Below are 11,964 nucleotides of genomic sequence, written 5' to 3' on the forward strand. Positions count from 1 at the left end.
TCACGTTTATTTTTCTCCTCATGTTTTTATTTCGGGTTCTGCCAGATCCCGTCTTCCTTTTGACAAGAGTGCACATTTAGGCTTCGTCTATCTCCCGTTGGACCAACAAACATCAAATCAGAGCAGTTTTACGCTTACTATCCTGCTTCGTACTCCCGCCTTTGGAATTTCGGCACCTCTTTGGATAAAAGTATCGTGGACACTGTAGGCGATCAGCTTTGACCGTGAATTGCGTCTCCTCACAACGCCACCATCGGAGAGCCTCTGTGTCTAGGGCTCACTCAATCCAGCTGGTACGATACTTTCACATCCGCATGTGAGACGACCGGCTTGGTTATTCTGGTTGTCTGACCACAAGCACGAGCAACACATTGCTCGTTGCGTCTATCGTCAGTAACTGCCAATCTCGACTGATTCCGTCAACGGTATTCGTATAGTCCAGGAGTAGTGAACATACAATTTCGGTCTTTCTTTCAAATGCTGACGGAACCGAATGCCAAAGATGTGAGACAGTGGCCAGAATCCTTTGGTAATGTATGTATCTTTGGCCGGAATTTGGTATCACTAAGGTCATACTTACAAACCATTTTAAAAGTACAGACGTTTAGGCAGTCGGTCACTAGCTCAAAGCTCCTTGTTGGTTTGGGTCCCATAATCGAGTAATCAGGTATGCTTCCGGTGATGAAACAGAGTTGTAATGGGCTTGTCGAGGATGTTCGCATACAGTTTTAACAGCAGAGACTCTGGATCAGATAAGTCAATTGATTTCAGTTGAAACACCGATTTAAAAACCATCCCTACTTAGATGCGTCACAAAAACATCCAAGTAGACTGATCGATCAGTTCATGTGTGTGAATTCTGATTTAACTTATCCGGATCAATACGGGTTGGGCATGATTTGAATAGATTGGCATAGATGTTCAATCTTAGCTTTACCTGGCTCATTATTCTCGCCAGACCTTCAGTGCCACCCGAAAATCTGTTGAGTGTGAAGTAGACTGCCATTGTTGGTTCAACCACCGTTCAACTAACTGACAGATGCTCACACTGTACTGAAAGGCTGGGACAGTAGAAAATCGATAAATTCATGAGATTAAACACTGTTCTAAGTGAGCTGCTGTTATCGGGTGGGCAGCCCGTTTGCACTGGTGCATGCAAAAGCGCCTTACCATTGAGGGAAATGACTTCTAGTGCTGTAATCGAAGGACCGAGCAGGGTAATCTTGCGCGTAGACAAGGCTTCGATCAGTTCGTCATGCGCGTTCCTCAGCCAGTGGTTCTATCATACGATCAATATGTCAAAATCTCTGAAGATGGGGAAATATGGGCCATCAAACTGTGGGAAGTGTGGTGGCATCTGCGTTTCTGAAAACATGTGTAACTTATTCTATAGTCTGGTAGATACTGAGGTATGAAAGTCAAGAAACTGGAGCTTTGAATCACTGTACTGTTATGCAGAAAGGCACCCGAACAAAAAGAGTGCCAGTGGTGATCAGGGGCATGACCAAAACAAGTCAATTAAGATTTACATGTGAGTATAAATCATGAAAGAAGCCCCCACGCCTAAATAAACATAGATTATCGCTTGTTGACCACGGGAACGGAATAGTTTTCGATATGCACGGCTCCGTTGCAGGCTTCTCTCACAACACACTGATGACGTCACTCCGATTGGCTGACAAGCAGATTGCCCAGCACAATGAACGGTCAGTTGTCCTCTGACAGACGTGCCCATAGCCACAGTGTTCGGTCGGTTTATTCGATGTGCTACTTGTCCCGACATAAGTAGTCAGAAAGTTGGGGAAAAGTTCGAAAGCCTTCTAACCCCCTCGATAGATAAGCTAAGGTGGATAATTTAAGCACTGATTAACAAAATCGCATCATTTGAGACGCTTTTCTTGTACAAGAGGCCTGGTAAACAAGATGACACTCATCAGTACTGAGCGACTCCCCTGAACAATATTGCATGGAGGTTTCCGATGATATTTAGGCTATACGCGCATGGTGAACAGGATCATAGTGGTTAAGTGGTTCGATCTTTTCCAGATAAGCCCAGCCAAAACCTCAACCCCCGCCACTCAAAAAAAGATTAGAAAAAAGATGATATGAAATTTGTAATTTTACTTTTTATTGAAGAGGGTGGGTGAAATTGGAACATGTCATTTATAATTTGCATCAAAAGGTCCGTTTTTTGGTACCTTTGCCTCCGAACGAACTCACACCAGTATATGTCCACTAAAGATCGGTGTGTGTCGCATTGGCGTTTATTCTTTATCTTGTAGACGCACCAAACAGGTTAGATGGCTTGTTTGTGAGATCCAGTCGTTGGATCCACAAAGTTTACAGTATGATTAACCGTTGGAGCCTGGAAAAGCCGCCGCCAGGCGCAAACTTCGCGAAGAAATTTCTTCCAGTCAGCAACGGTCGTGTGACTAACAGATAATACCTATGAGCAGAATTCGATTTTTGCCAAATTTTTGGACCAGCAACAAATGTGAATGGAGTTACTGTCCTAAACTCCATCCTAGACCACTCCAGCCAAGTCCCCTTTTGATGACCGACTTCTTGGTGACATTGTCGGGCATTACACCTTCACCTGTCAGAAACAGTTGAAAGTGTCATTTGGTGGCCATTGTTGCATAAACGTTGCCGATGGATCACTCCGTGTCTTTGTGAAAAAACGTACTGCCGTCTCCTTATCATGAGCGAGAGTTGAAGGCGTTAGAAAGTTCATTCGTGGTTTTATGTCCGAACGGAGAAAATGTTTGCACGAAATTAGCCAAGATGTGGATAACGAATTGTTTTCCTCAGAAATAGATCAAGGTTGTGTGCGTAAATTGGGGCTGGCAAAAAGTGGGGCGGGGCTTAACTTTTCGCACATGCACTTTTTGCATTGGTGGCGAGGCTCATCTGGAAAAGATCCAAATGGTTAGTCCACGGATTCGGTTGGATGTGTACTATGCGTATCTAGTTGGATTCAGTCGAGCACACATGTCCTTTCCTAGTGAGCACCATTGAGGAAGTGATATTTCTGGAAAAAAAAAACCATGGAACCGTACGTTGTTCCAGGAATCCTCGCCAGTGATTATCATGCACACTCTCCCAATCAGAATTTGTGTGGGCGGATCGGCTTGCTCTCGTTTGACCATATCTGGTCTGGCAGACAAGAAGTCCCATACACCAGCCTGGGACGTCAAATCCAATGAAACCGAGGATGTTGTCTGATGAATGCTTAATGTCAGAGTCTGTCCGGCCCTTGGGTGTTCACCTCGCACAATCGGGTCAAACCACACCGATTTACGTGACCTATGGACTGTGGCAACTCGAATGTAATTCGTACTCATATTCTTTTCAGGAACAACCCAAAGTATCGACTAAAATGTTTTAGAAAAGCAACGGTGAGGATTGTTATTCAGTGTTGTACCCCTGACAAATCGATGCCAAAATTACGTCAAACATCGTCTTTACAAAACAGTGGTCCTAGGGTAGAGGACCTCTTAAAGAGTAATCGAATGGATATTATACAGCTCCGCAGGTCCACGATAGCAAGTGAACTCAAAACCACCCGAATAGGGGGTTGTAGTAGCAACAGAAACGAAGTCAGAAGATGGTATGTTGTTGGTAACGTGAGGGTAATTGGGACTTGTGATGAAGATTCCATCCTGCAAATTAAGCCAATGTAAGCTGATGAGCCGAGAAGCCCAATGCTTTCCACCATAGATGAAGTCTCCGTCAAGACACCCAAGTCCTCACAGACTGCCATCAATCTACAAGTAGCTCAGACGAAAAATAACTTTACAAGATAAGTGAAACTTCCTCGTGAAAAATCGTCAATCGATCAGCTAGTCAACACGTCATGTTTCTGTGACTGAAGGATGAATGGCACCATATCTTAGGTGCAGGTTAATCACACTACTGATCAGCCAGGTGCTCGTGGCCGAGCAGTTAAAGGTTCCAAATTGTAACCGGGAGGTCGCTGGATCCAGATTTTCCGGAGTTTCGTGAGATGCGCACTGCTGATGATTCCCAATAAGGATGAAACAGCTGTGCAGTGCTCCTCGGCTTCACTTAAGGTAAGAAAGCTTCATCAAATGGAATGTTAGTTTACCTGAAAAAGTCTCGGTTCTGTGTGAATTCTATCACGTGAGACACAGCGAATGGCCTTGTGGCAGTCACCCTATTGTCCCAGGACTACAGCAAGACTGTTGGTGAAACACCCGTCTTACTGCCAAACGTGCGAGCGGTTTGGTGCAATGGAGTTCGGCTAGGACACATGCTACTCTCAAACTCATCAGTAGCTAGATGAAAGTCAATACTTTTGGCTGAGCATTTCCCAAAATACCGCTGAAACACCTAATGATCCACTGGCACTTTTTATAATACCACGAATTAACACAGTAAATGGGAAAATCATTTGTCACTTATTTTGGAACAGCGAACTGCTACTCAAACGACCCATGAATGTAACGCCTATACAGAAATATCAAGTGAAGAAATATTAGCAGTCTTCGAATGAGCGATTACTTTCGAGAATACACTTCGCCATAACACATGCATACATCCGGCGGTCGTTTGACGGGAGCTGTTATAAATAGGTTCAAAAGGGGCGTAATCACCGTTTTCCATTGAGCTGAATTGAAGTGCAGCATCGTTGAGACGCTCGCAAGACTCAGGAGACGAGAACCAACCAAAGCAACCAGGTGACTACACGCACTCATGCGAATATGAATTCGGTCACGCCAATAACAAAAACGCGAGATTAATAGGACCACAGTCTGTGGTTCCGAACCACAGGGCCGATACTACATTCAAGACAATCGACGTCTACGAGCAAACAAGGATGTGGTGATGGCAACCCCAAGCATTGCATGACCAATGAGGTGATGGTGACTAGTCGTAATCGAATATCTAGTGGGACCTGGGAAAAACAGTGAGCAGTGCTGATTGAAATCCCATTAAAGCCTGATACCTTGCGTAAACAAAGTGAAATTCTCCAGAGACGCAACTGCATCTCTCATTTATGATATTCCACAACTGAATGTGCTGCACATAGGCCGCCTCATGTTTCAGTTGGTGCGATATTCGAGATTTCGCAGTATACTCTCATAAATAGAATATCACAAACGAGAGATTCAGTTCAGTCTCTCGTGAAAGCCAAATTGATTTGCAAATGAGTGTATTTCTAGAGAACAGTCCAATTTGGGTTCAAGTAGATCATAAGGTTGATGGAGACTCGGGGACTGCGCCTACCTGATGAGCCCGAAATGGAAGGTCGAAACCGGTCGTGGGCTGTCGAAGAGTTTTCAGCAACCTTGTGAGTAGTTTCCGTTGCGAAAGTAAAATTCTCTTAGAGTATCGTGAAGAGAACACGACACGGATCAACCTAGTCATTGGGCTTTTCAAGTTTGCGTACGTAGGGACCGTGAACGTCCTCTCTTTTGTTCTGGCATCCGTGTCCGTCGGTAACACCTCCCAGAAAAGTTCATGTGGTTACTCTTCACATGAGTACCGTTAAGGTGAAGCAATCTCCGCTGTAATATGGACCAATCGGTGAAATCTTTCCGGTAAAACAGCTTTTTTGGTTAAGACACCCGTTGGTCCTTTCCCCGTAACCATTAGACTGCGGGTGTAGGACATCATAACAGTGAGTTATCACCTCACGGATGAAACTAATCACAAGGCTGCTGAAAACTGTTCAACAGTTCACGACCGGTTTCGCCCTTCTTGGACCTCACTGGATGTACGAGCTTCCGTCAAACCTACGTTCTACTTGAACTCGAATTTGCGAACTGCATTCATTTGCACCATTTCAGTGGGTATGCTATTCGAGAAAAAATCGAAAAAAAACGTTCAGCTGTAGCACCCCTTCGGTGCCTAACTGCCATGCCACCCGAAGGAAGCACGAGGGCTGGGATACTGCCAGGTTGCCCAAGCCTAGACAGGAGAAGTCGAGTGGCAAAGGTCGGGTTCGAACCACGGACCTTCCGGTCAGTAAATTCGCACTCTAACCACTTGGGCCATCTCGCCCCCTGCTATTCGAGATGTCACATGATACTTACCTGGATGAAACTGAAATATCAGCTGACCTTCGTGCATTGAATACTGAAGAGTATTACACACAAGAGATTCAACTTGGATTTGGTTGTCTCCCGTGAAAACCAAATTGGTGTGCAAGTGAGTGAATTTCTGGTTCAAAATAGTCGGGAAGAAATTCCATGACATGGCAAGGAAAAAGGAACACGAAGTTCCATATCGTGCGACGATTTAAGCTAGAATTGGACAGACGTCACCTGAAAGTATCCATGAAAACAAGTCAAGTGATAGAAACATAGATACGTATATTTCACATAGATATTCTTAGTGTTTTGAGAAAACCTTTCGACTGGCCAGTTCAGCAGCTCTTCGACCAAGAGCTTCCGCTTTGGCCACCAATAAAAGTTCAGGAGAAGTTTGACAAAATGCAGATCGTCGTCGGTTATTTGACGAATGGGGTGTCGATGCCGATCGATTGTCTACGGATGTGTTCAAGGGAGTCAAAACTTTCCGGCCGGATGGCTTAGGGAGTCTTGGAGACTCGCTTATTTGCGTGCGGTGTTCCAGGTCTTTCATATCGTCACCGTCATCGGGAAAGAGATCATGGATACGGTCCGTCCGTATGCTCACCGGATTGGGACTGGGAACTGAGGGCGACACCACCAAGGGTCGCCTTGACGAACTTGTTGAAGTTGAGGAAGCATTGGGAGTGGTTGACGTAACCATGGGCGAAATTGTTGGCGTTCGAGCCGCGATCTTCCTAACAGATCTGCGAAGAAATGAAAGCGATACCGGAATAGAAGTCACAGAAGTACGAGGCAATAGGACAAGGACACAGATTAAAACCAAGAACAGGCTTTACTTCCCTAGCTAGAGATGATCACGCACACACATCTACTCAAGGGAGTCTGTCCCCCGATATTTTACGGAACCCTAAGACCTCTTATTGGGACTACTGCATGCGACTACAGCAATTCAGACTGCTTTTTCTCCCGACAGCGCATAAAAATCACACAAAAAACCTGAGAACACAAAATCCGGTATATCTCGAAAGAGAAAGAAGAAACTAGCGAATATACACCCATTTGCGAACTAATTTGAACCCAGCTGAATCTCTCGTTTGTGATGTTTTCAGGCAACTGAATGTGCTGCACCAGGCCGCCTCATGTTTCAGTCGCTACGATATTCGAGATATCGCGATACATGCACATCTTTGTAATGTACTACTCATAAGGTTGCTGTCGACGGATTTTCAGCAACCTGATGAGTAGTACGTTGGAGAGCAGAAACCATCGTCAGAAGTAACCAGTCAACTAGTTATACTGTCACTTCCTTATAACTACTAGATAAAGTTAGACTCACAAATGTACCTGGATCTCCCGTGATCTTGAAATCTTTCTAAATTTGAACTAATAACCTCACAAAACTATGCCCACGGTGGCACAAATCGAGTGGAGTTGAGTAAGTTTAGCTGTAGCACCCTTTCGGTGCCTAACTGCCATGCAACCCGAAGGTTGAACGAGGGTTAGGATACTGCCAGGTTGCCCAAGCCTAGACAGGGGAAGACGAGAGGCGCAGGTCAGGTTCGAACCACGAACCTTCCGGTCAGTAAATTCACGCTCTAACTACTTGGGCCATCTCGGTAAGTGTGTATATTGCGACAAAATGCAGCTAAAACCGGTGCACGGTGAATGACAGCTACTCACATTCTCCAGTGCATCTACAGCCCTTCTCACGGAAACGTGGGACACAAAACGTGGACACAAAATAAGGTGAGCGCTGGTTCCATAAGAAGATCCGCCGTCCAGACAGAGATCACTCCCGGAGGGGATTAGCGTGATCCATCGATAGTATCCTGTGCCTTCGCATGGTGACGAAACATTTACAAGCTAATTACCATGCTTGGCGGACAAATCACCTGATCAAAAGCTAGTAAACGCACCCGAGCTCTTCTACCTGAGATTCAGACGTTTACAGCTGAATTTCTAACCAGGAAGTTGGAAAGCTGCACCGACAGAAGTTCACTTAGACCATACGTATGAGATTAGCCTAACCACGTTAGAACCAGACGAGGATGTAGACAGGTAGGAGATCCTTGAACACACAAATTACCTGAGATTACAAGAGGAATCCCTTCTGGTTGCATCACTACTTATAGGGTTGGCGAAAACTCCACACTTAGTTAGGAGTAGTGAAAACCTAGAGGTAGACAAAGGATCTGACATGGCGGAAGGGGATGAAGGACGTTACGAGAAGGTTAGGTGCTGTTCCCCTTTCCTGATGGGATCCACGTGACTTTCCCTGAGCTTAGCTAACCGATGTCAGTGGTTTTCCTGCTGGCAGTTTTTGTCTAGATTGTCTGGTTCTGGGTCTTTCTTTTTCGTGTTGTAAGGATTTACTGAAATAAATTCACACGACTGTATGATAGTGAAGTACCGGAGTTCTCATCTGGTGTTGCTATCAGCAATGATTATGAGAGGGAGGTCAGTGGTTCGAACCCAACGTCGGCAACTCGACTGCCTCTGTTTAGGCTTGGAAAGCCTGGTTTGGTCCTCACGTTTCCTTCAGACAGGGTGGCAGCTAAGCACCGACGAGGTAATACAGCTGAATGATTTATTTGTTTATTGAAATTTTATTTCTCCCATCTATTTGTGTCGAACACAAGCCTTGTTCACTGAAACTTCCCTTGTATTTAACACGGCCTAGTAGTCCTTGAAGTGACCTCAGCAACGCACAACTAAACTGTTTGGTGACCTGCTACCGAATAAGTAAGGTTGACTGATCTACTCGACTCAGATCTGTTTTCTGTGGCTGACGTCGTGTAAATTACATCACAAGGAGGTGAGCAGAACAATCCACGAACCTCACAAACTGTTTTGGAAAGTGATCCAATTCATCTGTGGATGGGTATGGTGTGTGGTGTTGTTCCGTGTCGAACAGAAAAAATTTCGCGTTGGCCAGCAACTCATGGCATTGAATAAAGTGGTATTCTTTTTAATTTATTCATATCATACGAACCATATGAACGTAATCAGTCAACCAATTCAATTTATCAGCCACAAATCGTGTACCACAAGCACATTGGTTCCCGCTGTTACAGTTTCGATCACCGCAGACTGTGGGGCGTACAGTCGAGGATTGAAGGCGATGGCATGCTCAATCAGTTCGGGAATCGGGTAGCTAAGCCGTGAAGGCGATAGCTTTGATGCGTGTGTGCCACTGACTGCGCGACTGGGCCATCTCTGCTGGTGCCATTAATCACTGGTGAGTTGAGTCACGCGGTCCCCATCGATTGAAGGCGGCACTTACCGACCCGACTCAGTTTTCATACTTCGTTGCCAAGTCATACACTGTCCACCTATCGGTCACTTCAACTCAGCGCAGGACAGGGCGAAAAGAACTCTGTGAGGCAGGCGCTCTTCTGACATGCGATATACATGTCCTAACCAGCGTAACGTATGAAGCGTGAGTAACTCATCCATCGCGGGAGAGTTCCTCCTTCCTGGCGTACCTTGTTACTGATCCGACGTTCCCACCAGACCCGACCAATGCCTCGGAGACACCGATCGTCAAACACTTACACCTTTCGTATGTCCTCTGAGCGTCTGTGATCCATGAAGTGGTATGGATCGCAATGTTGTAGTGTAAACTCTTCCCTTGACAGACAAACAGACGTCATGTTGGGGGATGGAAATTTCGCATATTTGTAGACAATGTGATGCTGCACTGGGGGATATCCATTTTTTCCATCATTGGTACACCTCCGCGCAGCCAATTTAACCACTTATTCGATTTCCGCGGTGGTTCAGCTACAATGCCATTCAGCGGAAACACAAAGGTTGAACCACTGCCAGCTTGCTCAAGCAGGGGTAGTTGGGATGCCCGGGTTGGGTTCAAACTACAGACCTTCCGGTCAGGTTGCAACCAGTGAGCTATTTCAAGCTCCAAGTGATTTCCACAAAGATCTCGCTGATGTGAGATCAACGTATTCCAAATGGCATTGGATCTGCATTCCGAGGAGTACTAGGAACATCATACCTTACAGTCGCCGGCTTCGATTTCCCCTCTGCATTGGCAGATATCGATCGCGTTGTTGAGGTTGAGTCTTTGCAAACTTTTGACGTGGACACAGGACGACCACGAGATCGCTTGGAGGCCAGCGGTGTGGTTTTCTTTGTGGATGTGTCTGTCTGGGCATTGGGTACCTGGGGTGCAACGGAGGAAGAGAGAATTGAGAGACAAGACCTTTGTTAAGACCAAATGGATGTGCAACTGAGCATAGTTTGCGAACTGCGTGGAAACATAGTTACCAACAAGTCGGATGTGGAACGACGGAGCGGGCGGCCGAATAGAAGCCCGAAACAGATTTGTTCATACATTTGCCAGGCAGACTTTCATGCTTGGTCTCCGGAAGGTATCGAAAAGTGTTTTTCCAACAGTCAAGAATTGTGACGGTGTGGGCCATTTGTATAGCAGTTTGGTTTTCATGGAAGACTCAGTGGGATCCTAGCGGAATCGCTGGTTTGCGATAATCCAAGGCCTTTTTTGAGACCACATGGGCGTGCAACTGAGCATAGTTTGCGAACTGCGTACGATTTGGGTTCAAATGGAACATAAGGTTGACGAAAACTCGGGGAATGCGCCTGGCTGGTGAGCTCCAAGAAGGGTAAAATCGGTCGTAGGCTGTCGAAGAGTCTTCACTAACCTCATGAATAGAGTTATCCCAAGAACATATGGCCTAATTGGTTGTACCTTTGCAACTCACGATAAAAAACGAATTAGAGTGATACATGAGTTCCGAAAAATTCCGGATTCCTCAGAGGTCAGATGCCGAATAATACGTTCTGTAATTCCGTCTTGTAAAAAAGGCACAAATCAACGAGCTTATTTCACAAGACTTTGGATAAAAGGGCACGTTACTACTTATCAAGGTTGTTCACCTGTTTGCCTGAAACACGTGGAACGCTCGAAAAAAAGCCATATTACAAACAAAAACACGTCAATGTGTGATAAATGAGCGACTGATAGTAAAAGTTATAATCGTTCAGCTGTAGCACCCCTTCGGTGACGAACTGCCATGCCACCCAAAGAAAGCACAAGGGCTGAGATAATGCCAAGTTGCCCAAGCCTGGACAGTGGATGTCAAGATGCACAGGTCGGGTTCGAACCACGGACCTTCCGGTCAGCAAGTTCACACCTTAACCGCCCAGCTATCTCGAGCGAGGTAATGCTGTCTTAAAGTCTCCTGAAGGCGCGTTCTGAAACGAGGAGACTGACAACAACAAACCCGGTTGAATGTACAACTTCCCTTTGGCACAGATTATCATAAGGGTCCGACTCAAATTTGGTTCCGATGAACGGAACGTCTATTGACACTTGGCCTGAATTTCGACTTTAACGGGTCACATAAGCAGCTGCAGTCGAAGAGTGTTCAGACAAACGCCTTTAGGTCACATTCTGGCACACAACTTCCATGATAAACACTTAAATTATAGCGTACACAGTACATGGGAACTAACCGCCGAGGGGGACTCGGTACTGGACCGCTTCCCAGTCGGTCCAACTTTTCGGGAACCAGAAGCTGAGGTGGTATGTTTGCAGATTGCCGTCAGATGCTGATGCAACCGCCGATAATTGGGAGTTTCGTCATAAGCCAAACGATCAATTTCACGAGCGAACGCAGACAGTTCTGTAGGAGGGGATGGGAAGATACTAAAGCATAAAAACGGTTGGTCTTCAAATGAAAAAAGGAAAAAAGAAGGATTAATATACAAAAATAATAACAGGTTCCCCAGAAACGCAACCTCTGAATGTACATCAGGGGACACATCATCGTCATCAAAGCATGACATCAGTGTTCAACACCGATGCTTCACTACCGTACAACCATGACATATTTGAAAGCCTTATTGTAAAGAAAACAATAAGGGT

General features: G+C 45.6%; 1 protein-coding gene across 1 annotated transcript in view; it reads left to right on the plus strand.

Moving 5' to 3' along the window:
- Positions 1-10,287, plus strand: part of T265_03270 (hypothetical protein) — a gene marked incomplete at both ends in the record, with an annotated part of 40,670 nt that extends 30,383 nt beyond the window's left edge. The window contains one exon of the mRNA XM_009167703.1: positions 10,112-10,287. Within this exon, the coding sequence (XP_009165967.1) occupies positions 10,112-10,287 (176 nt within the window). The remainder of the gene's footprint in view (positions 1-10,111) is intronic.
- Between the last annotated feature and the right edge of the window lie 1,677 nt (positions 10,288-11,964).

This window comes from Opisthorchis viverrini (assembly GCF_000715545.1).
Source record: "Opisthorchis viverrini unplaced genomic scaffold opera_v5_45, whole genome shotgun sequence".
NCBI lineage: Eukaryota > Metazoa > Platyhelminthes > Trematoda > Opisthorchiida > Opisthorchiidae > Opisthorchis > Opisthorchis viverrini.